At 48.2% G+C, this 24,603-nt stretch overlaps 2 protein-coding genes across 3 annotated transcripts in view; one reads left to right on the forward strand and one right to left on the reverse strand.

The window, feature by feature from the left end:
* Positions 1-5,328: 5,328 nt before the first annotated feature.
* Positions 5,329-8,101, forward strand: HIGD1B (HIG1 hypoxia inducible domain family member 1B). 2 transcript variants are annotated; one of them, XM_019752302.2, is made up of 4 exons: positions 5,329-5,458; positions 6,271-6,421; positions 7,223-7,357; positions 7,957-8,101. In XM_019752302.2, the coding sequence occupies exons 2-4, from the start codon at positions 6,322-6,324 to the stop codon at positions 8,019-8,021; spliced, it is 300 nt and encodes a 99-aa protein (XP_019607861.1). In that variant the 5' UTR covers positions 5,329-5,458; positions 6,271-6,321; the 3' UTR covers positions 8,022-8,101. The 2 variants fall into 2 exon arrangements, with proteins under 2 accessions (XP_019607861.1, XP_019607860.1); XM_019752301.2 differs by lacking the exon at positions 5,329-5,458 and adding an exon at positions 6,040-6,177.
* Positions 8,102-8,557: 456 nt separating this feature from the next.
* The window catches only part of EFTUD2 (elongation factor Tu GTP binding domain containing 2), a 33,514-nt gene continuing 17,468 nt past the window's right edge, over positions 8,558-24,603 (reverse strand). Inside the window, exons 11-28 of the mRNA XM_019752300.2 lie at positions 24,142-24,266; positions 20,795-20,858; positions 20,298-20,388; positions 18,739-18,874; positions 16,851-16,978; positions 15,934-16,127; positions 14,905-15,016; positions 14,352-14,492; positions 13,376-13,477; positions 12,368-12,450; positions 11,821-11,907; positions 11,477-11,603; positions 11,195-11,282; positions 10,445-10,563; positions 10,232-10,326; positions 9,647-9,800; positions 9,358-9,465; positions 8,558-9,012 (exon numbers count right to left, since the gene is read on the reverse strand). Of these exons, the coding sequence (XP_019607859.1) occupies positions 8,917-9,012; positions 9,358-9,465; positions 9,647-9,800; positions 10,232-10,326; positions 10,445-10,563; positions 11,195-11,282; positions 11,477-11,603; positions 11,821-11,907; positions 12,368-12,450; positions 13,376-13,477; positions 14,352-14,492; positions 14,905-15,016; positions 15,934-16,127; positions 16,851-16,978; positions 18,739-18,874; positions 20,298-20,388; positions 20,795-20,858; positions 24,142-24,266 (2,050 nt within the window). The 3' untranslated portion in view covers positions 8,558-8,916. The remainder of the gene's footprint in view (positions 9,013-9,357; positions 9,466-9,646; positions 9,801-10,231; positions 10,327-10,444; positions 10,564-11,194; positions 11,283-11,476; positions 11,604-11,820; positions 11,908-12,367; positions 12,451-13,375; positions 13,478-14,351; positions 14,493-14,904; positions 15,017-15,933; positions 16,128-16,850; positions 16,979-18,738; positions 18,875-20,297; positions 20,389-20,794; positions 20,859-24,141; positions 24,267-24,603) is intronic.

The raw sequence follows: 24,603 nt of genomic DNA on the forward strand, positions 1-24,603 counted from the left end.
TGAAATTACATAGATTTCAGGTGTACAATTCTGTATTACATCATCTATAAATCCCATTGTGTGTTCACCACCCAGAGTCAGTTCTCCTTCCATCACCATATATTTGAAGAAAAATTTTTTATGATGTATCTAGAGGGCAGAACAAACTTTTAATTACTGAACAATTTGTTCTTATCACCCTGCGAATGACCTTGCCCCTGCCTTACCTTATCCTTAGCTCACAACGCCATACTAGATCTCATTTTTCCTTTTTGTCTCTGAATCTCTCCTGCATGTGGGGTTCCCGTAGTTATTACATAATTAAATTTGGTCATTTTGTTAATCTATCTCATGTCTATTTGATTATTAGACCAGCTGAAAGAACCTAGAAGAGTAAAGGAAAGTTTCTTCCTCGCCCACACTACCAAACCTACAGTCCTGTCTCTCTTCTGGTAGCACAACCTGTTAAAGGTGGAAATAATGAGACTCAAGGACGCTAAGTTGTTTTACCTGTAGATAGTTAAAAAAAAACCAGAACTATGACCGAAGGCTTTTGTCTCCTTGTCAGGACTTTTATTTCTCTCTTCTATCACCCTGCTAGCTAGTGGCATCCTTTAATCCAGTTAATAGGGGGAAACTGAGACCCGAAACCTAAGCCAGAAGATCGCCGAACCAGGCATTCACTAGGGTCCAGAACAAACCAGGGTGTCCTCTAGAATGTGAGCTCCCTGAAGACAGGGCCACAGCATCCATCCCAGCTTCCAGAGCAGAGCCCAGCACATGGTAGGTGCTTAGCAAGCATATTCAGAGTGAATGTGTGAATGAAGGCTTACCATTCCTAGCATAAAAAGACTGCTAGAGGGAAGAAAAGAGAAAAGCCTCACGTTTCAAACAGGAAAATGGGTCTGGTTTCCAGCCTCTGGCAGGGAGTGGTGGAGCCGGGTGCTGTGAGAACAACATCAGTTTTTATTCACATGGGGCCCAGGCAGGAAAGGATCAAAACCCAGTTTGAGAACTTTGAGAGTCGCCCTGGGGCTCTGGTGGTTTGGGAACTGTAGGGTCAACTTGAAGACTGCAGTGTGTCACTATTTCCATTACACATTTTCCAGGGTCCCCATTTGGCTGGTAAACTCAGAGCAGATTTTTCTGTGCTGGGGGATGGGAGCAGAGGCCCAGAGAGGTAGGATTTGAGAAAGCTCCCTGTTGGCAACTGGAAGCCCTGTCATAATAAGAATTGTTAAAGAAGTAACACAACCCCCTGCCCCCATAAGCCCCAGCAGTTTCAGTGAACCTGTGGGACACATTGTACTGCTTCTCCCCGCCACAGGGATGTTGGCTGAAGCAGATTTTTCATTGTTGTCAAAATTTTTTTGATTAGGTAATACAAGTATAGCATAGAAGGAATAGTAAGATGAGCCCCATAACAGTTTCTTGTGTATTAATGCTGGATCTTAAATTAAGGTCAATTTACTTGCACATGAGGGGTAGGCGAAGTCCGTGCAGGAGTTGGGATTGGGGAGAAACATATGGGAGATGGAGAGACCTGCTCTGGTACCCCCACCAGGCGAGGACTTTCAGACATGCCCAGATGCAGTGGGCTGGCGCAAGATCCACCATGCCTTGGCGAGAGGCAGTGGGGTAGGTGCACAGTCCTTGAATGACTGGAAGCCGTGGGTTCAGAAGTCTGCTCTGCCCAGCTGTTTGTACTCGTTTATTCTTATTTCTAAGATGGTGTGAGAATGAGATGATGAAATATACATGAAATCACATTATTGTTATTTGTTCATTGTTGTAAAGTGGTCTATAGTGGTTATCATTACTGGTTGGAGAGCTCAGCCCTTTACTTGCTGTGTGATCTGGCTAAATTACTTAAAACTCTCTGAGCCTTGGTTTCCTTATCTGTAAAATGGGGATAATGAGATCTACCTGTTGGGGCTGTTGTGAGGATTAAGTAAAACACCTAAAGTGCCTAAACCTTGTAGGCTCTCAAGACAGTAGTCCCTTCCCATAGTGTGCTTTAGAGAAAGCTGGGCATTTGGGTATTCAAAAGCATCCAACACAAGGACTTAACAGAACATTTCAAATCTCTGATCATCCATTCGTTGTCTGAGACAGAGGTCACTACCGGTGTCCTTTGCAGCTCAGGACAGTTCCTTCACCAGACCTGATTTTATAACATCAGCACCACTACAGTCTGATTCAGCCTTCTAATTACCATTACCACACTCTTAGAATCTTTTCAAGTACTATGTGAGCAGTCTCCCCAGAAAGATTAGTGGGTACCAAAAGCATTTTCCTGGCGCAGGCCGTGGCTCCTGGGGCTGTCCTTGGACAATTGCTGCAAGGTCCTTGGAACCCAGTGCCTGTTTTTAGAAGGAGGGGGTGTCACACCCTTCCCACCCCAGACACCTCTAGAGCCTGCCTCAGTCTGGCCACGTCATCTGGAAACTTCCACTGCTTCTGCCTGGTTCCTGTTACCCCATTCTTTGTTCCTCAAGTCCTTGAAACATTACTACCGTGTTCCCCCGAAAATAAGACCTAACCGGAAAATAAGCCCTAGCATGATTTCTCAGGATGCCATCCCCTGAACATAAGCCCTAATGCGTCTTTTGGAGCAAAAGTTACTCTAAGATCCGGTCTTATTTTTGGGGAAACACGGTATAGGACCTAATGTTTCCTCCCCCGAGACTCCCCTAGCCCTTCAGCCTGGGCCCTTCCAGGTTCAATCCCAACTCGAGCAGCCTCTGTTCCTTCTGCAGTTCATTCTTCATCATCCCCTCACTCACAGCCTTCCTTAGCTCCAGGCAAAAGCTGCACGTCCCTCCCTTCCCCTGTCTGGTCACTCAGCTCCCTTGGGCTATATATAGCACAGCTGTGCCTTAGATTGTGTAGCGCTTCAAGTCTAGTCCGCTCTCCCCTCCCCATTTGATCCCCTCAACACGATAGGGAGCCTGAAGCTTCCAGTTAGGGCGGTGGGGCTGGGGGGAAGCCCAGCAAGGGGTGGGGGGGAGGGGTTGGAGAGGGCCAAGAAAGGTGTGCTGCCTTGTAGGACACCCAGAACTCGGCAGCCCTCCCATCTATTGTCAGGGACTTTCCACTTCTCCCCCTGCCTGCTAGCCGTTCCCTGCCACTTGCACACTCTGGAGGAAGAAGAGCAGGCCACGTGCAGGGGAATCAACACTCATTTTATTTAACCTTTATGATGATGCTATGGTTCGCTGCTACCTCCAGTTTACACAACATAGACTCAAAGAGGTTGAGCAGCAGAAGACCAAGTATTTAGAGGCTGGTTGGTCAAGCAGCTAACTGACCCCAGGTCTGACTCTGGCCTATACTCTGGATCCACTACGTCTGTCAGCATTATTTCATTTAGAGCCCTATAAGTTAGAATTTCTACTAGCGTGGCCTGATCTGGAAGAAAGAGGTTTACGAAGCAAATTACTAATGTAAAAATGCTTAAATCAAAATAATTATTAAAGTCTTGGCATATTAACAAAAATGTTATCATAATTTTATCTTATTTGTTTACTAAAGCAGGACTCTCCAGAAATCTGTTCCTTAAAGCTTTAGTTACTGTGTATTCTCAGAAGTTTTTGAAATAAAAAGCAATTTTATTTTTTCTATTTCAGGACTTCCCCTCCACTTTACAGTCATTCTCCCATTAGTCCAGAGTAGTGAGATTTGATTTTAGGAAGCGCTACAAGTGTGGGCCTTTTTCTCTCTGTGACTTGCTGTGTCCATTTAACCTAAGCCTCAGTTTTTCATCTGTGAATTGGAAAGAATAACAGTAATAGTACCTACTTCATAGTTACTGTGAGGATTAAATAAAACAATCTATTTAAAGCAATTAGCATACTTTTTGGCTCATAGGTGCTCAGGAAATCATAGCAACTATTATTTTCTCAGTTCTGGGCTGAGATGCTGGGGGAGTGTCAACATAATCTCAACAAGGAGATGTTGAACTTGACCCTCCATAGCGTGGTCCCTATTCTCCAAAGGGCTCAGAGTTGATCCTCATTCTTGCCCTGTCTCATCCAGACATTTACACCCTGTGCCTCTGGACTACGCCATCCATCTCCTGAGAATTCAGGCCACTGTTGGAACCAGGAGAGACAGCATGGAAGAGTGTGTGAATGGCTGGGAGGAGAGTTCCCATGGACGCTGGGGATATGTGATGGCCCTGGGGATTTGCTGTGACCCTGGGTCTCTTCCTAGAGCAGTGAGTGCTGGGGAGAGAAAAGAGAGACATCAGCTGCTGGACAAATTTCCAGTGCTGCAAAGCCCCTTTAGGACACACGGGCTTGAGTAATCAAGGGAAGAAACAAAGGCCTGGGATGGAGTGGGACTCACCAGAGTACATCCCAATCTTTCTCCATTTGCTTAGCAAGAAGGTACTTTTTCTTCCCCTAATCAAGGGTACCTTGATGGATTAGCATTCCTAAACTTCAGTATCAATCCAGAGAGGGTTTCAGCTTGGCCAGCCTCCTGGAAAGCAGGTTAGGAGTACAAACTTTGGAGCCAGCCTGTCCTGGGTTCAGATCATGACACTGCATTTACTAGCTACCATGTTTCCCCGAAAATAAGACCTAACTGGACAATCAGCTCTACTGCATCTTTTGGAGCAAAAATTAATGTAAGACCCAGTATTATATTATATTAAAATAAGACTGGGTCTTATATTAACTTTTGCTCCAAAAGACACAGTAGAGCTGATTGTCCGGCTAGGTCTTATTTTCAGGGAAACAGGGTATGTAGCCCTGGATGTCATTTAGCCTTTCGGAAGGTCAGTTCCCTTGTCTATGAACAAACTGCTACTTACCATACAGAATAGTTGAGAGGTTTGAAATGTACCTAGAACAGAATAATCACTAATGCTGGTCATTGTCATCACTAACCTGAGTGAGCATTACCCTCCAGGCCCTATAAAGAGCTCTGGAAATGTGAGGGCAGCCCCACTTATCTCAAACTCCTGGACAAATCTCCTTGGTCCAGAAAGCATCCTTAGAGGAATCAGACCAAGACCAGCACCTGCCTCCCACAATTGGAGCATTTTATTTACATCCCACGTTGTTCATAAGAGGATTTGAGGCAGTATAACTTGAGAACCCAGCCTCTCCACCCATCCTTGCCTCTATATTCCCATCTCACTTCTTCATGTTAAGTCCGTCTCTGATGCAGCCACTTACGCATATGTCCATAGGAATTAAAAGCTTGAGTCTAGTTAAGGGCTCCCTTCCATTTGGTCTTTCATTACTCTCCAGTGCCTGGAGCCCAGCCTTAAACCCAGCAGATGGGGGGTTAAGACTGATGCCCTATCTCCTCCCCTCTCCATTCCTGACTTCAAAGTCTCCATAAAGCCAGACACTGCTTCCCTGACCCCATAGTGGCAGCTCCATCATCAGCTCTTGGCCGGTTCAAAGCAGCAGACGCTGAGCCCTGGCCCGGCTGCTCACAGTCCACTTGCTAGCCATCTCCTGGGGTAAGCAGCAGCGTGCTGAGGACCTGTGGGGCCTACAGTCCCTGCTCCTCTGGGATAGAGGGGCAACTAGGAATAGAACTTGCTTCAAGCAGGGAGTTTGTCTCATGGGTAGACTTAGATAGAAGGCAGCCCACAGGCAGAACCCCTGATTTAAGGACCAGGACTCGGGGACTCTATCAAGTTTGTGAGCAGAGCAGACATTTACAGGACTAGAACAATAGTGGTCACCGGCCCAGGGATGGAGGCAGGGGGTTGGTATTTGCAAAGAACCTGGCAAGAGATGGACCTGGAAATGGGAGTTCAGGGACCAGAATTTGTCCCGTTACTATACACAAATCCATGTCCGATTATTTGAATCTCTGGCTTTGGGGATTGGGTAACCATGCTGTCACCGTCTGGGATGGCTCTGGATCCCTGGGGCCAGATCCCACTCTGTAGTTCCCTCAGGAGCAACTGGCACAAACTCAAGGCCAGTGGGGGGGTCCCAAGGCTCAAGGCCTTTTCCTCATCTGTGGATTTTTCCAGCTGCTTTTCTTGGCCCAAGGATGACACCCGTAGGGATACAGATGAGGGAGGCGGAAGCAGAGAAAACAGTGAAGACAGAACGAGTTGGGAAAGAGGCTGATGTTAGGAAGAGATACAGAAATGGCGCTAGTGGTCCAGCCATCTGAGACAGGACACCTGGGGCATCTTTTCAAGTAGCAGCTGTGTTGGGCATGGTAAGAGGGTCTTAGGTCTTAGCATGCAACTTCCTCCTTTCCACCTCAAATGGAGGAGCACTGGCGTTCTGACTGTGGGATGTCTCCTTCTAGGACTGGGCTGAAGCCTAGGAGCCCCAGCTGCTCACATCTGGAGGCAGGATCATGTCTACTAACAAAGGCTGGTGGGTGCCACCTGAAGGTGAGGACAGCGTGTCTGCCAAGTTCCTGAGGAAGAGCAGGGAGTCTCCGCTGGTGCCTATAGGTGAGCGGGAAAGGAAGGAATGGGGGGCAGGGAGGGGCCTTCTCTCAGAGAACGTCTCCTACTGTTTCCCCAAAAATAAGACCTAGCCGGACAATCAGCTCTAATGCGTCTTTTGGAACAAAAATTAATATAAGACCCAGTCTTATTTTACTATAAAACCTGGTCTTATAAAGACCGGCTCTTATATTCATTTTTGCTCCAAAAGATGCATTAGAGCTTATTGTCTGGCTAGGTCTTATTTTCCGGGAAACACGGTAGTCCTTTCAAAGAATGAAGCAGAGAACTCAAGTGGTCCTACCCCCTGAACAATCAACAGCTAGAAGAGTAAACCAACAGCAGAGGTGCCAGGGATAAAAGGCCAGTCCCTTACAATGAAATGAGGGAGTCTGGATGGGTGGAGGTGGCAGCCAAGAGCGCATGGGATACGGAGAAATGAAGGGCACCGACAGTCAGGAGGGGAAAGAGCAGTTTGGGGTCCTCCAGGGCTTCCTTCCTCAAGACCCTGGGAAAGCAGGAAAACAGCTGTACCAGGATGTGGGGGGAGCCAGCAGTGGTTGGAGAAGGGCCCAGAGCAGAGTTAACGGGGGTGGGGGAGTCATGATGATGGACTATTTGTACATGGGGGAGGGGAGTCATTGGAGGGAGGCACTTTGAAAACGCCATTTAGCGGAAACCCCCCCTCACTGAAGCTGCCCCAAAGCAGCTGTTTACCCAGATGCCCAGCCTGTCTAGGGAGCTCTCTCATCTGGACAGTGATGTGCTTGGTGGATTAGGCCCAGGGGTCATGTGCTCTGACTACAGGCCTAGGAGGCTGCCTGGTGCTGGCAGCATACAGGATTTACCGGCTGAAGGCTCGTGGTTCCACCAAGATGTCCATACACCTGATTCACACCCGAGTGGCAGCGCAGGCCTGTGCTGTGGGTGCAATCATGCTGGGTGAGTAGCTCGGTGGGGGTCACACGAGAATGAGGCTGTGAATCCTGACAGTTAAGGGGCCAAGACTTCAGCGCCTGTTCCCTATACCAGGCTCCTTATCAAGTGCTTGGTGCTGAGACATTATCAGGGTTCCCTGTTTAATCTCCTGCCCCAGGCCTCTGGGGACGGAGTGCAGTCTGTTTCATGACAGTTTGTCTGAGAGAGAAAAACCACGCAGTAAAACATGTGTTCAATTTCTCTTCCACTCTCGAATAAGAGGCAGACAGCTACTTACTAGCCGTGTGCCCAGGGACAGACGCTCCTCTGTAACATGATCACACCTGGCCTGCCTCTATCACAGGCTGCCGTGAGGTTTCACAGATAGAAATGCGCACGAAGTGCTTTGTGGACTGTCAAACGGGCTGTTTCCTCAGGCTGTGTGCTCAGGTGTTTGTAGCAGCTGTTGGGCCCTAGGGCAGAGATGAGCAGGGAAGCTGGAGACTGGCTGGAGACAGACCCCTGGGGCTCCGCAGTTGTCATTCCTCCCTGGGACACCTGGGAGCCCGAGGATGGGTGAAGCATTCAACGCCAAGGGGTGTTTTTCCTTCTCCCTCACATAGGTGCTGTGTATACAATGTACAGAGACTACATCAAGAGAACGGCACAGGATGCTGGAGAGAAGTAGGGTTCCTACAGCCCAGAGCAGTCAGACCCTCTCGCAGCGATGCCTGCCATGCTCCTAATAAAAGAGTTTGGTGGAAAATCGGACAGTCTCTTCTTCACTCGGGGGAGATCAGAGTAAGGGATTGGTAGTGGCTGGTGGGGGACTTAGAGCAAAGGGTTGGAAATCAGTCTGGGGCAAGAGAGGCTCTCAGGGGGCAGACAGGGAAGTGCAGTAGACCTCGGATCCCAGAAACCCAACAACTCCCAAGCCAGCTCAGGTCCCACCCGGAGAAGCCTGGTAGGGGACAGGACGCCAGTGGGGAGTGGGGGCAGTGAAGAGGCCTCCATGCTCATGGGAACACTGAGTGAAGAGGCAGGCGTTCCTCCCACCACAGGCTGCGTCCCCGGGGACCCAGGCAGGAAGGCTGTGCAGCTGGGAGCAGAGGCAGTGATGCCTCACGGGAGACGACATGCATTCAGAATCCAAGTACCAGGACTCCACTGTGCTGGAGGAAAGGGGGCGGACGACGGGATAAAAGGAACAGAGCAAGGCAGAGGTCAGAATGTTCTGGTCACTTATAAACCATGTCTAAGGTCAAACTTGTTAAAAAAAATTCCACGTAAATTCTGAGGACAGGGCTCGTGGGGGTTAAACACTTTCATCCCCGTCTCCTTCCCTGAGCCCAAGCGCCTCTCTGTTCCCTGGGAATGGGGCCAGACAGAGGCCACTGGAGGGACCGGGCGGCCAAATGCGCTCCCTCACTGGGCTCTGGGTTGGAGGCTCTTGGGCCTTCAAGATGGTCACAGCGGCTCCCAGACACTCTCCGACAACATGGAGTCCAAGTCACATTAGCTCCGAGCTTCCAGTCCGGGCGCAGCCCACCGCAGGGCGTGGGAGGTGCCAGCAGTCCCGGCACTCACATGGGGTAATTGAGCACGACATCCTGCTTGGCGAGCTCCAGCAACATAGGATCATCGAAGAACTTGCTGATGCTCACGTCTTCACTCAGGCCCTACAGAGAGCGTGGGGGCAAATGCAAGAATGAGCCCTGCGTGGTGGCTGACTGAACCGGGGGCCGGCTGAGACCTGTGCTTGAGTGGGGGGCTGCTGGGGGTGGAGTGTCCACACAGCTGTTTCAGGAGCCCTGCCTTCAGGATGCTGTCACTGGGGAGCAGGCCCTCCTTCCCCGACCATACTGGTCCCAAGGTCTGGTTGCCTGAGGCCCGTACAAACTGCATCTCTCTACATTGTACAGTAAATTGCTCTTACTCTTTGTGGGAAGGTTCCAAAAGGAAGAAAGGAAGACAGAGAAAACTCCGGGGGTGCAGGGGTGGCGATGGGCCTGAGGGACACACACCTTCCGCCGCCGGGTTTTGATCATGAATTCACGGGCCAGGTGAGGCGCTGGCTGTGGCTCCAAGGGGCGAATGACAATGCTCTTGTCCAGAGGATCACCAGGAACGATCTGAAAGGCAAAGGGGTCTCAGACGGTCCCGGCAGACCTCCAGGGCCTTTGGGCCTGGCAGCAGGCCTCTTCTCGAGGAGGCTGGAAAGGTTCAGTCATGATTTGAAAGGGGAACAGCTCAAAGGGGCTTGGCCTTGTACAGGTGGGGGGCCAACTTGGCCAGCCTGCACCACTTTCTCACCTGCCAGTGGTGGAAGACAGACAAGGAAAAGGCCTGCCCCTGGGTGTGAGTCCGCAAATCCGTCTCAAAGCCAAAAGAGTCGATAGCTGGGATGAAAGCTTTGATGGTGTAGAGAGGGGAGCCTGGGATGGGTGCGTCCTGAGTCACGTGGCCCCTGAGACAGATCAACAGAGGCTGAGTCCCTAGCCCCACGGAGGACAAAAGCAGAGAAGCAATCTATCCTCAAATACACCCCAACCCAGAATTACCAACAAAGAGAAAATCACCATGAACACACTACAGAGGACAGAAAGGGAGGGGCTCTCAACATAATTCCCTGTGGAGGTCAGAGGGGCAGCGACCTCTGGGCCAGAGTGTGTGGGAACACTGCTGGACAAGGTTTTACAGATATTCCCCCCACTGACACGCTGCAGTACTCTCCCCAGGAGCTCTCTGAGGAGGGGTGATCAAGAAGGAATCTCAAATTTTAATCCGTAGGAAAGCTGGGGATTTCCTCATTCCTATTTCCACTTCCTTCTGAAGAATTAGCTCCTTAGGTTTCAGTAGAGAGGGTGGGAAGGCCCAGTGACTTCCTGTTCTGCTCACCTGCGCCTGGCCAGGACAGTATAAACAGCAGAGACACAATCTGCAGGCGCCTGCACCTCCACGAAGTAGTAAGGTTCCATCAGACGAGGGGTGGCCTGCAACAGCAGCAAGAAAGCGTTCCTCGGCTTAGGGAGGGCTGAGGACCGAGAGCCTGCTAAGGGGAGGGGCTGGGCCCACCTAACGCCCTGGAGCAGCACAATCCCACTCACTTACCATGAGGAAGGCAGAATAGACGACTCTCCGGGCTGTCGGGATGATCTGGCCCCCGCCCCGGTGCAGGGGCTCCTGGGCAACCACTGCGTCTAGGATCTTAAACTTGACGTTTCGAATCACTGAAAGGGAGATGGGGCAGCTGACTCAGGAGTGGCTCAGTGCTAACAGGAGCCCACGGACAGAGCAGCAAGGGGCCTCTGGTAGCCCTGAAGCTGTCTTGTGGCCACAAAAGGTAGGGTACACAATTGCCCTACAGATGGGTGTTCTGATAGGATACCCAAGGCGTGTAGCAAAGAGGCCAGAAGTTTAGCATGTTTATAGTGTTTGTTCCAGGCCATGCTCAGACATCGTAAAGCTTCCCTAGAAGTTTACGTGCTTCTTCGCAGACATTTAACTGTTTTGGGATGTAGAATAAGATACAGGAATTGCACATTTGTGTCCACTAATCCAATGCTGGTCTATAAGCCACTCCAATCCCATCTTCCTCTTGACACACCCCTGAAAACACATTTCTTCTCAGGAATGAGGAACAAATATCAAACTAGAAGTGACTTCACTTCCAGGATGTACTAAGTAGTAGCAACAGGACAGGGAGGGGGAAGGGAGGAAGCCAGTCTAGGACACGGGATGGCTCTGTGTGCCCCAAGCTTCTCCTGCCAGGTCTCAAAGATGACCCTATCCCACCTCATACACCTGGGCGCAAGGCCCCTAGAGGACTACGGTGGCAAAGGCAGAGAAACGTAGACTTACACTCATCACAGAGGGGTCCCTCCCTGGTTCCCCACTGGAAACCTTGAACGATGCTGTCCTTCACAGAGCCGAGAAGAGCCTTGTCCACCTGCATGAAACACAGGGCCCTTTAGCAGTGCCCCTGAATAGCAGTTTAGAGGGAGGAGAGGGCCGGTACATTGGTAAGAGAATGATCTTCTTCACCAGAAGATACAAAATACTTTCAGGGGAAAAAGAACACTTGGCAGTTTCTTCCACCTGAGCGAAGAGACCACCACATAGCTCCCGTGAGCTCTGCCGTACCTCAGAGGGCAGGGTATCGTCCACCAGGATGTTGGGGCCAGTGGCATCAGGGCCAAAAGCCCAGATGGAACGAGCAGCCAGCAGATCCCAATCGTACTTGGTCTGGAAGAACTCTCCCAGCTTCTTCCTGGGGGAAGGAGGAGACAACGGACGCTCAGCCAGCTCTGTGACCGCGGGCTCCAGGGGCCGAGGATCCTGCCTTGCTGGAGGACAGTCACCTCAGCCCACCTACACTGCGCCCAGGATAACAGCAAAGCGGGAGACAAAATCAGTGCCCAAGATGTGTGGTATTGGAGGCCGCGCAGGTAAATGGCGGCACCTATCGGCCTTCAGCCTGTCCTCACCTGTTCCACGTGATCTGCACCACCTCGTTCTCGATGTCCTCGGCGAGGCCCTTCTCCAGAGGCTCAGCAATCATGGTGATCTTGTTTCTAGTTAAAAAGGAAATGAGCAATGAGGCGGTTGAGCAGGACTAGCGTAAGGGCCATTTCTAAGAAAAGGGTGACGAAGGGAACAGCTAAGGCAGTGACATCCATGAAAGCCCCAGAGGCAGAATAGAGCCCAAAGGGCTTAGTATCTTCTGTCTTCTTTCATTTGAATCTACCACTCTTTTAAAAAGTAGGGGTTGGAGCAACATTTTAAGATGGTCACAACGCGAAGTGGCAATTGTAAAAGTCATCCCGGCACAGAGAGTCTTACAGAAAAGAATCCCGCAGCATCACATCCAAAGGCAAAACGGATCAGAGGCCTGGCCTAAAACTCAAGCAGCCTAAGCACCCCCATCCTAAGACTTTGAGGTTTCTATTTCCATAGTATTTGTGATGGTGGTGGAGTTGGTGGGGAGGGCAGAGTGTCCCGTCAGTCCCAGGGACATTATGACCTCCAGCTTACTTCTTATTGGGCGTCTCAGCAAAGCACTTGAGGGAGGATGTTTCCACCACAGTCTCACAGAAAGTGACGACGGGGTCGGCCACCTGGGAAACCAGATAAATTATTAGACAAGGTCTAGTTTTGTTGGAAGGACAACCTTGTGCTAAAGGGAATTCTGAGGGCCCTTAACACCACCTCGGTGAGACCCCGTCTTAATGAGCAGCAGTGACAAGCTTAACAGCAGGCTAACAGTCTGTACCATCACTAAGAAGCCCGAGAAAACTTACGTGTAGTGCAGCATATATGTTCCGGAGCCAAGAGGACGAGGGGATCAAATTTGGGCCTAAATTACAGCCCCCCCCCAAGTCTTTCAGCATCTGTTTAGCCGTCCCACCACCATTCACTGAGTAACTCCTGGGGTCTGTCAGAGCTGGTACTAGAGACTGACTGACGAATGCCTGTTCTGTTCTCAACCTGTGATTTCTGGGTACCACTGCTCCTCCCTGACCCCCCACTTGGCTTGCTCCCAGGAAACCAAGCGCCTTCCATAGCCCAGTCTAAATGGGGGAACTTGAGGGTACCCATCCCTATCACCACAGGGCCTTGGAAAAAATGTGTGTCTCAACTGGGAGACTGAAGCCATGGGGAACATCAAGATTTGACAATTAATCCAGGAGAACCAGGACCCACTCTCTCCTTGAAACCATCTGTGAGTCCTACTCACCACAGACGGCCTAACTACGCAACTATTTTTTTAAACAAATGACCAAGAATAACGTTGGCTTGGGAGCCTTGACTTCCAACGTATGACGTTGAGAATAACTCTGCAGAAGGGGGCAAACCAGATCTCAAATCCCTTCTCATGTAGGGAGCAACAGATCATGCTTTTCCCAAACAGATCTCCTCTCCTAGTGCACCTCCCTTGGAACTTCCAGGGGAATCAAGAGTTTGCTTGCTTGTAAACTTAGTCTGGAGCTATGACCAAGCTCCTGGCCAGGCAGGTGCTCAAGAAGGGGGCCGCCGCTTTACCTTGATGTCTATCTCCGAGTACATCTTCCGCAAATCATGCATCACACAGTCCAGGTAGAGCTCCCCGGTACCCAGAATCACGTGCTCACCAGACTCTTCTACCTGAAACACAACAGCCCTGGCAGTCACAGCCTGGACTCTCTTGTGCCAGCAACAGAACCAAGGCTAAAAGCCAAGAGGAGGTGCCCAAACCCACTACCAGAAATAGCCACTGCCCAACATCAACTCCAGCCTCTTCAAGAAGGATCAGTGGGGAGCAGCAACCTGTGAGTCAGTCCTCAGGACTTCTGATCACTGAGCACAGCGCTGCTGGGTGTAAGGTCACCAATTTACTGTGCTTCCCCGAAAATAAGACCTAGCCGGCAATCAGCTTTAATGTGTCTTTTGAAGCAAAAATTAATATAAGACCTGGTCTTATTTTACTATAATATAAAACAGAGTCTAATGTAATATAATATAATATAATATAATATAATATAATATAATATAATATAATGTAATATAATATAATGTTATATTTTCATTTTTGCTCCAAAAGATGCGTTAGAGCTGATTGTCCGGCTACGTCTTATTTTCGGGGAAACACTGTAATTCCCATCTCAGCCATTCAGGGAAAGCCCTGACCTCCGTCTGTGGCCATAAGCTGACCCTTCAGCCCTGGCTAACTACTCAGAAAGATATGTTGGTGGGTTGAAGAGTGCAGGAGGGTAAGACTAACTCACTTTTCCTTCTGTATTTTCTGGAAAATCAATTCAAAGTGTATTCAAGGAACAGCTCTTTCCTACTAGACCTACTTGTGGAAGATGGACATACACGTTTGCCCTCCTGCCCCTGGGTCTCATCCTGCCTTCAAATGACATTGACAGATAGGGATTAACTCCTGACAGAGACACCTGATGGACGTGAAGCAGTGGGCAGCATGGACCACTTAGCTGGGGCAAGCAGGGCTTGGCAGCGGGGCAGGCCTCAGGCCTACCTTGGTGGTGAGGGATGGATAGCTCTTGTTGACCTTGCGCAGACCGTCCAGCATCTTGGGCAGCTCTGAGGGGTTGACTGGCTCCACAGCAATCTTGATAACAGATGTGGTGTTGAACTTCAAGGGCCGGAAAATCTGAGCCTGAGATCCAAAACGCAGAGGAGTGAGGGCATCTGGCCTGAGCAGGCACAGAAGGTACAGAGGTAAGAGAGGAGCTGAGGACCCACTTAAAAGACTATTCTCCAATCAGGAGCCACGGGCTGTTTGGAGGCAATCTGAAGGGCCATTTATTCCCGTGTATTTTGGCAGAACAAAGAGAGGAGGGAAAGAATAAAAGGAACGCCTTCTAATTCCCAGCACCTGAACTGAGGACAGGGAGACTTCAGCAGGGGCAGATCTAGAAGGCTGAGCCTGCGCCGAAGTCTGGAACCAGGAAGCAGCAGTGATCCGGGCTGGGCCCCTGCGAGTTCCACTGCTTGTTGCTCACATGGGCCGTGGTTCCCTGTGACCCTCTAGCTTTAGCCAGTCCAGCTGTCTTTTGAGAAACTCTTACCTCCTCATTGCCTCGGGGTTCAGTTATGGTCGCCGTCTTCACTATTGGTTGATCGACACCTTCAATCAGAACCCAGTTGCCAGCGGGAACACGGTTCACCTCAATGTGGTACCTGGAGCAACAACCAAGAAGCAGCAATGAAACGGGGGCGGAGTATTCACTCCATAAAAATGTGCTCAGTGCCTGCTGTATGCCAGGCCCTGCGCCAGGAGCAGGGGGTGAGCCAAAGAGATACATTCTAGCAGGGGAGGGATGCAATAAACAATCAATCATATAACTACATAAATGTGTAGTTAAAAAACTCATGAGTGCCATGAAAGGAAAGTGCAAGGTGTTATAAGAGAACAAGACAGGAAAATCTAATTCTAGTTGAATGATGGTGGTAAGCAAGCTGATGCCAAAGGTGAAGAATGTAAGAAGCCAAAAGCACCACAGAAGACACCGCAACTCTCCTAGCTCTTCATTTTCTTCTGCTTTCTAGTGAATGGGGTGGATTTGGAGGGAACAGGGGCAGTCGGCGAGGTACGGCAGCCACGTCAGGAACATGACTGCCCCCGTTCTGAGATGCCAAACTTATGAGCTGACAAGCAGCCCAGAGGCCCAAGCCAAGTTTGATTCTGCAGATGTGGCTGCTACAAGGGATCCAACAAAGTCTTCTCTTGTGGTTAAAGAATAGTCAGTGGGTGTTAGGAAACAATTTCTTCTGGGAAGAAACATAAAGGTTATGACTTAAGGAACACAGAAAAGGAAGACGGGATTAAGATGAGTAAAAACAGAAATGCTGCTATAAAAGTCCGTCCAAGCCATCCAAACGCAAAGGCAGGCTCTTGGCATTATCCCAACAGTAGCTGCTTTGGTCCTAGCAACACTGGGTAGTAAGAACTAGAAGTCAACAGATCTGCTGAGGGCGGGCCATCTTAGCTCCTATTGGAGGGAACAGGCAGCTACTGTGTTTCCAGGAAAGACCACCCCCTGGGGCAGTTCCAGCAGAGGCCAGGGCAGGCCCCTGGAGGCTCTGGTTGACAGTACCTGGCCACGGAGATCCAAAGGCGGCCCACAGTGCATATCTGGGAGTCTTCCTCGTCCTCAAGGGTGTAGTTCTCCCCCAGCACCTTCACAGGCTGCCCAGCATGGATGGTGCCACTTAGCACACGGCCAAAGGCATGAAATTGAACTCCATCATCTGTGCTGTACATCTTGGTAGTATGGCACATCAGGGGGCCCTGGAGAGGGGACAGAGTGCAGCCTCAACCACACATACTCTCTGGGTAAGTACCACTGTGTCCACTTGCTGTGACAGCAATGACATGAACTCTATGAGGCGGCGGCTCAGACCTAAAGGAAGACGTGGCCATCTCCTGGGAAAATTCCAGCCACATTCCCCCACTGATTCGTTAATCGATGTCAAAGGCATAGCAAAAAAACTATTTTCCTTTTTCCTGGGGGGATGAAGGCAATCGGGAAGAGAAGCAGGTTTAGGATGGCAGACTGGCATAGTTAACTTGGAAGATTACAAGAGTGACTGTCCCCAGATTTCCTCCGAAGGTGTAACTCACAACTCTCAACTGTCGAGAAACTAGACTGCCTAGGGAAAGGTTGGGAAAGAATTTTTAAAAGCTGGGACTGACTAGATTAGCAACCATTTGTTAAATCTTTATCTGTCAGGCACCATCGAAAACACTACAATAACACTTTCTTAATCTTACTTAATTCTCCTAACAACCACACACCTTAGTATCCTCAGTTCATAGACCAAGACCTTTAGACTCAGAAAGATTGAACAATGTTCCCAAGATCGTACCACTAGGAGCGGTACCATCAGGGTTTGAATTCAGGTCCGTCTGACTATGCTCATGGGAGGGCTGTGCAAGGGAAGGAAAGAGGCAGTGCCCCACCCACACACAGGAGGGAAAGAATCAGAGAACGCGACGGCCGCAGTCCCTTACGTCGGGGTCACAGTCGCTCATGGCCTCGCCGAGGTCGGAGTCCACACCGCCAGTGTAGGTGTGCTCAATCTTGGGTTTGGCGCCCACCTTTGGAGAGGGGATATGCTGCACACACATGTCCACAAAGCCTGTGGAGGAAGAGAAAGCCATTACATCCTCACAGGGGGAAGGGCGTGGTGAGTTACTCATCCACTCACAATGGTTAAAAGCTAAAAGTGAGAGGACCTTCTGCTCCAAAAGCTATGATATTATGATTCCAGGGGGAAGTAACACCATTTCCTGAGAATATGCTGCTAAAAGGCTGGAGTCACACTGATACCAGGAAGAATAAGAAGTAGATCTCCGTGGTTCCTTGGAACTCAGCTGACAAAAATTTTCAAGTATCTCTATCAATCCATGACCTTTTATTGACTATAAGCATTTAGTGAGCACTTACATGAAACTAAATAAGTACTTCATCTCTTGTTTCTAGATCTACTTAGAACAATCCCCGAATTGACTTCCCCTTTGGCAAACACTGCATTCGTTTCTATTCAATAAGTTATCTTGTTTTTCTAACAGCCAATAAGCCATACAAAAGAGCACCTCCATTAGTACCTTGGAGCAGGCATATCTGCTTTTAGTGGTACCTTCCACGTCAGACTGATGGCCAGCCCAGAATGAACTACTACAATTATGCACTTGGAGATTCAGACACCTAAATCCCACTAGACTCAGAATCAAGAGACTGTTGAGGGAGCCCTTCACCATCACTTTTTCCACTCCCCTATTTTACAGATGAGAAATTAGAGTCACACAAGAATTAGGTAGCTGGGGGGTGGCCAGATGGCTCAGTTGGTTAGAGCGTGAGCTCTGAACAACAGGGTTGCCAGTTCGATTCCCATGTGGGCCAGTGAGCTGTGCCCTCCACAACTAGACTGAAGACAACAAGCTGCTGCTGAGGTTCCAGAGGGGCGCTGGGTGGCTCAGTTGGTTAAGAGCACGAGCTCTCAACAACAAGGTTGCCGGTTTAATCCCTGCATGGGATGGTGGGCTGTGCCCCCTGCAACTAAAGATTGAAAAAGGCGACTGGACTGGAAGCTGAGCTGAGTCTTCCACAACTAGATTGAAGGACAACGACTTGGAGCTGATGGGCCGTGGAGAAACACACTGTTCCCCAATAAAAAAAAATTAGGGGGTGGGAGATGAGGGTAAGGGGGGGTCAAATATATGGTGATGGAAGGAGAACTGACTCTGGCTGGTGAACACACAATGGGATTTATAGATGATGTAATACAGAATTGTACACCTGAAATCTATGTAATTTTACTAACAATTGTCACCCCAATAAATTTTAAAAATAAATTTAAAAAAAAATTTAAAAATACATTAAAAAATTAAGTGGTTGGCCCAGGGTCAACCCACGGACACAAAGGCCAGGATCAGAACAGGATCAAGACTGGTCTTTTCTCAACCACGCCAGGGCTCATTCTACTGTATCACCTGCCTTCTGTGTAACTAAAATACAGGAGAGGGGAGCTCTACGGAAGAGTCTACAACCTGTCTCCCAAGTCCTAGCCTGGTGCTTTCCCCACTACTTCACATTACCCACCAGTCCACCTTCCTGACTGGCTACTGGCAAAAATACCAGAACCTCAGAATCTGCTTCGCCATCTCCTTTATTTGCATCCTCCTCCTGGTTAATTGCTTTTGTTTCCCAAGACAGAATTCTTGGTACCATCCGCTGAGGAAAGAAGCTGGGAAAAAACCCAGGAGCTCTGTATTCCAACCTGCAGTTGATTTAAAAGGGCCTCGGATCTCTGAACAACACTGTGGAGTAAAGTTCCACGTGACACATGTGGCAGGACATAATGATGGTGGCATTAAGGGGCTATGAGCTCTTTATTACCTGTGAACTCGCCGAAGAACTTTTTACAGACCAGCCTGAGCAGGGGGCGGATGTTCAGCTTCAGCTCCTCCTTGGTCAGGTGGATGCCAAGCTCATCCAGGGTCCTCGGGAGGCTGGTGTCCACATCACCCACAACCTGTGACAGGACCAAACATCATGTCAGCTGTAGTGGTAGCCCCACAGTGGTGCTACAGGGGAGGACGAGGGAAGGCCAACAGACAGTTTGAAACGTCACTGCACTAGGTTTTCACCTATGGGGAGAGCTTTCGGCAAGGACAACTATTTGGTTTCAGGGAAATCTTTGGTACCCACCCTTCCAACCAACCCTGGTTTGGTTAAATGCCCACATTAGCTAATAAACCTGGCACTCTCAGATGGATTGCTGTCAGTGCTGCCCCCTGGTGTCTGAAAATCAGCATCTCATCCCAGTCAGGAAATCCCTTGTGCTTCCCTATTTAGAGACTTCTCTGATTTAGAGAATCACTGCACTGGAAGGAACCAAAAAAGGTCACCTAGCAGTCCATCCACTGTCAGGGCAGGGCCAAGCTAAATCATCTTCAGCAGACTCAAGGTCTCTACTGAGACAGATTCTATAAATTTCTTTTATTAATCCATTCCATTCTGACACAAGATACTGTTTTTCAGCACTACAAATTTTAATCATGTTATTTTGTCTTGTTGCTATGTTTTACTATTTTGTCAGTTGGAATGGCCACACACATTTTGTGTATGTGCATGTATTCACTGTGTGCAATGCTTATTAAACACGTGCAAATTTTATAACTGTCTTAGGAGAAAAATCTGTATGAAAATTCCTATACAACATTTCCCTTTTAGGTAGCACAAAGTCATACAAATGCAACGTTATACTCTTTGGAGCATCCCCGCGTTTAACTATATCCTTGCCACTGTCGGATGTATCCTGTTCTAGCTGACAAACATCACATATGTACCTAGAACAGTCTTTAACACCAATCTCATACAGCCAATGTTTAAATAGCTGCAAAATACGTTTTACGGAAGGTATCATAATTCATTTAATCAGATTCTCACTGATGAACATTTAACTTATTTCCAGGTTTTTTTTCTTTTCCTACTGTTATAAATAATGCTATAACATATATATACATATACATATACATATATATATATATATATATATATATATATATATACACACATACATACACACACATATATATATGAGATAGACAGATAGAGCAGAGAGGAGAGACGGAGACAGAGAGAGGACTTTGACAATTATATCTGTAAGTTAAATCTCCATAACTGAAATTATTAGTTTTCAAGTGTCACATTCTTTTGAACAGTCAAAATCTTTGCACTAAATTTCTTTAGCTTGTGCCTTTTTCTTTCTTTCATACATCTCCCCTTTATTCTAAATTCAACAGCACTTAGAGGACTGTAGTGTCCTAGTTCCAGAAGATAGGTGACCAATCATCCTCCTACTTACAAAACTGAGCAGTTTAGAGGAGGGCGAAGTCCAAGGTCACCTTGTGCTTAGAAGGGCAGACATGAACCAGGTGGCCCGACACACTCACCTGAGCGAGGATCTTATAAAGGGGCTCCAAGATAAACTCGACGAAGCTCCTTTGGGAGCTACTGTTTGGGGCCTTTTTTGTGAACTTTCGCCTAAAGAGGAAAAAGAAAAGTCATGGGTGATCCAGGAGGGAGAAGGCACTGCCATTGACCTCCAGGGGCTATTTCCTAAGTTCTGAATCTGAGCAGGGTCAAGGGGAAGGAATGTGTGCATGAGATCATAAATTCGCCAGAGATTCCTGAGAGGGAATATGGTTATGACTCTCGTGGAGGCCTGAACTAGCTGGAAAGGCCCCAAGAGAAACAGCCTCTCACCCTGTTAGAGCTCGTGATGCCAGCTCACTTAGAGAAGGAAAGATGGTAGCCCATGTTTAGAGTTCCGAAGTTTAAAACCTAAGAGAAAAGTAGGTTTTAAACTTCGGAACTCTTTCTCTGTCTGTCCTCACTTCCTGGGAAAATGGATCACCCTCTAAAGAGTCACTTCCCACACCCTACTTACGTCTTGGGATTGAAGTAGATGTCACCCCAGAGTCTTTTAGCAAATTCCTGGTAGTTAATGTCACCTGTAAGAAAAGCCATACAATTACAATTTCCTAGCAAAGTATTTTTCGAAATTCCCTTTCAGGTGCCAAAAGTGGTTTGTAGCTGAGGAATTCTAGCACCTTCCTTTCCAAGGTCCAGAAATTTCCTTCTACCCAAGCACTCAGACAAAGACACAGAGCCACTGGGAAGGACAAGACTGGCCCAAAGTTGAGAAGACTCTGCTGGAGCCAAAATGAGCACCCACGTAGCACTCCATCTCCAGCAAGCATAGGACTGAGCCACCGACAAGGGTACAGTTTTCTTTCCTTTTATGGAACAGACTCAATTGCCTCTATGCTATCCTCTGTCTGCACCTAAAGCCCTTCCCTTCCGGAAGTGGAGCTTAATGGTTCCCTCATTCTTTCCCGATCCACAGAAGTTCTACTCTGCGGCCACTGTGGGTAACCTCACGGCTGCGGTGTCAGGCTAATGCTCGGACTAGTCCTCAGCCTCCGGAAGGCAGATACCTAGCCCTCCGGAGAGAAAACACCCAAGCCAACCTTTGTCTCCTCTTTTACCAATTAATATTTTTAGTTTGACAGCAAATACTAATCCTGGTCAGACTGAACCAAGCAACTGCGGCTTTTGGAATTCAAGATCTTCTGAGTCAAGAGCCCCTATGAGATTCAGTTAGATTACTGGTATCACCAACTCGCTCGTGGATCTTTCTAACCAGATGTCAGACTGTTCTCTTACTCAAGATGGCATAAAGGGAATTCCTCATCTTTTTCCTAAAGCCACATTTCCCTTCAGACTTTTCTCCCTCAGAGAGGCTACCATTGGCACGTCATCCAAGCTCCAAATCTTTTTATTCCCCACTTTGTTAATTACCAAATTCTTCCCTTTTTCCCCACATTATTAGTTACTGAAACTCCCTCCTCTGTGAACCACCGTGTCTTTCATATACCTCTATTACTGCACTTAACATGTGTTATATGTTGTATGTTGGCTGAGCTGCTTGAGGAGTCATAAAAACTTGGCCTAGCGCATAAGAGAAGTTCAATAAATGCTGACTGAAAGAATGAGTGAACATCTCTCCAATTCATTTCCTCCTCCTTAATCTCACAGGGAACATTAATCCGATATTCACAATCCTGTAGCTGAATATTGACAAAAATGTCTCAACACGTGTCCCTTCCAGCATCCTTTCCTGTCTCGGGTCTATCTTCCATCAGCTCTGCACAAGTTACCCCGCCCCAGTTTTTAACAGCTCCTAACTTCCTACAGAAAAAGTCTAAATTCCTTAATCTGGCATTCCAAACCCTCCTTATGTGGTTCCAACCTCGCCTGCCAGCAGTTTTACGCAAACGCTTCTTCTTGGTAAACAGTCCCCTATTACAGAACAGGCCATGGGCTAATACCACCTGCCTCGGTGGCTCCTCTCCCAACCCTGTGAGTGTGGAATTCCCGGCTCCCTACTCATCACTTGTCTAAGCCCTATGTCCTTCATGCAGCTCCCTGATGCGAGGCCACTGGACTCTCCCCTCTGAATTCCTTCAGCTCTCCCTGCCTACAGCAGGTACCTGGCACTCAGCTCACACTACCGTACATTCCGTCACTCTGTGGGATTCTGTGTACCCATTGGATGAAATTTCTAGAAGTCAGAGATTATTCATCCTGCTTTGCTGTATGCCTAGAAAGAGGACATGGTGCTAATTTTGGCAGTATGGTGTGATAGAAAAAGCACCGAAGTGGATTCCAGTCCCAACTCCATCAGTAACTCTGGGGCAGTTTTCCCATAAAATGAAGGGGAAAAACTCATTGACCTCTGGTATTCCTTCTAGTGCTGACTTTCTAGAAGTCCATACATGGCTTTTCATGAAAATGATGTTGGAGCCCACAGATCGCTCCTTCGGAAACTAACAGTGGGTTTAAAGGATGAGCAATAATCTCTCTTGAGTCTCTGAACCATTTTCAATCAGAAAACTGAGTCATCAATACATTATAATTATAGAAATTGTCTTGGATTTTGCTTTACATGCTGATATAAAAAACACTGAAACATATCTAAGTGGAACTCTGTTCAGATGAATTTCATTTACTGTCCATCTATCCTTTTTTTTTTTAATTTAAAGAACCATCTGGAAACAACCAAAACATATGTCCAATGATGAGAAAATGGTTAAGTTGTAGTACATCTATCTATACAGTGGCCCAATGGGCAGTTACATAATTTTTATAAATAAATTTTAATAAAACAGGCAAATTCTTGTGATCTAATGTTGAGTGAGTATTTATATTGTGTTAGCATATATTTTATATATGTATATAAAATATGAACTCATTCATGTAAAACACTGAACAGAGAAAGAAGGAACTATTAACAAAATGCTCGTGATAGTTATGATAATGAAGTTATGGCTGACTTTTGCTTTCTTGACTAGATTTTACTGTATTTTCCACTTTAGACAATGAGCATGCGCTAATTACGTATGCACATATTTTAAAAAAGACCAAGTTTTCTTTGCCCATTTTTTTCACAAGAGCAAACACGTCCACACTGAGCGTGAGGCAGGCAGCTGACTGGCGGGAACAGAAGCCTGGAGCTCCCAGCCTGCCAGCTGTGAGACCTCTCACGGAGCCTATCCTCTCAGCTCTAAAAACGGGGTGGTCATGACCCCTTTTGGGAAGTACAGTATTTGACACATGTGACACTCAGGAAACAGTTCCTATTGGAGTCTGAGGAAAATGGGGAGGAACAGCAGTGCAGAGGGGGTGCGGGAGCCTCTTAAGATGGCTTCGAAGCTGGTTCCAGGGCTCTGGAGTCAAGGCTCCAGGGACCTGTACAATCCTTAGCTGGGCATCCCAGCGGAGGCTCATGCACGCCGACTGCACAGCCAACACAAGTTCTCACGCATGCCTGCAAATTTCTCTGTGCCTCGATACGGCTGGAAAGACAGCTAGAAGCACTACTAGTGAGGAGGGAGGGTCCATCTTTGAGGAAGAGATCTGAAGGGGCGCTGTGAGCATGGATAATGTCTTTCTGACAAAATCGGTCTCAATCGAGGGGAGATTCTTATTCCTAAAATGAGCTCTTTCTTCATCCTTTTCTTCCCAGTCACCTTTATTTTTCCATTGTTTAGAAACCACTTAGCTTGAAGAAAAGGTCTAGGGTCCAAAAAGAGCCCCAAATGTGACAGCAACAGTTGACAAAGTGCTCCTTCCAACTGGGATTCTGGCCTGAAGCCAATTCCCAAACCTTTCAGCAGGAAAGGCACCCATGACTGGGGAAGCTAGCGAGACAGACTGCCAGCCAGCGCTTACCAAAGGTGTCAGCATAGATCTTGGCAAAGGAGCCCAGCGTGAAGCAGATGCTGTACTGGGAGCTGGAGAAGCAGACGTTGCCCAGGAGTGGGGACAGGATCAGGTTCTCATCAGTGGAATACATGCTGAAACAGAGACAGTTGTGAGCGCACAGCCAGGCTGACACACCGCCAAGGGGAAAGGGCAGGGATTCAGTCTCACAGCCTCTGTCCAGTCCTTGCCCTCAGACAGGGCTTACACAATACAGTCAGCTTTGCCAACAGCCTGGTCCAAGAAAGGCACACGATAGAGTTGTTCCCTAACTCCCAGTAACAAGCTCATTTCCCAGAACTGGGAACACTTTGCACGATCTTCGAGAAGTTAACTGCACCAGACAGACAAGGGGAAACTTGGAGGGCAAAGACAAAGGTCTTGGAATACGGGAAGTGAATCTAATGTGAGCAGAGAGGAATACACTCTGGA

Source organism: Rhinolophus sinicus, linkage group LG15 (assembly GCF_036562045.2).
Source record: "Rhinolophus sinicus isolate RSC01 linkage group LG15, ASM3656204v1, whole genome shotgun sequence".
Lineage (NCBI taxonomy): Eukaryota > Metazoa > Chordata > Mammalia > Chiroptera > Rhinolophidae > Rhinolophus > Rhinolophus sinicus.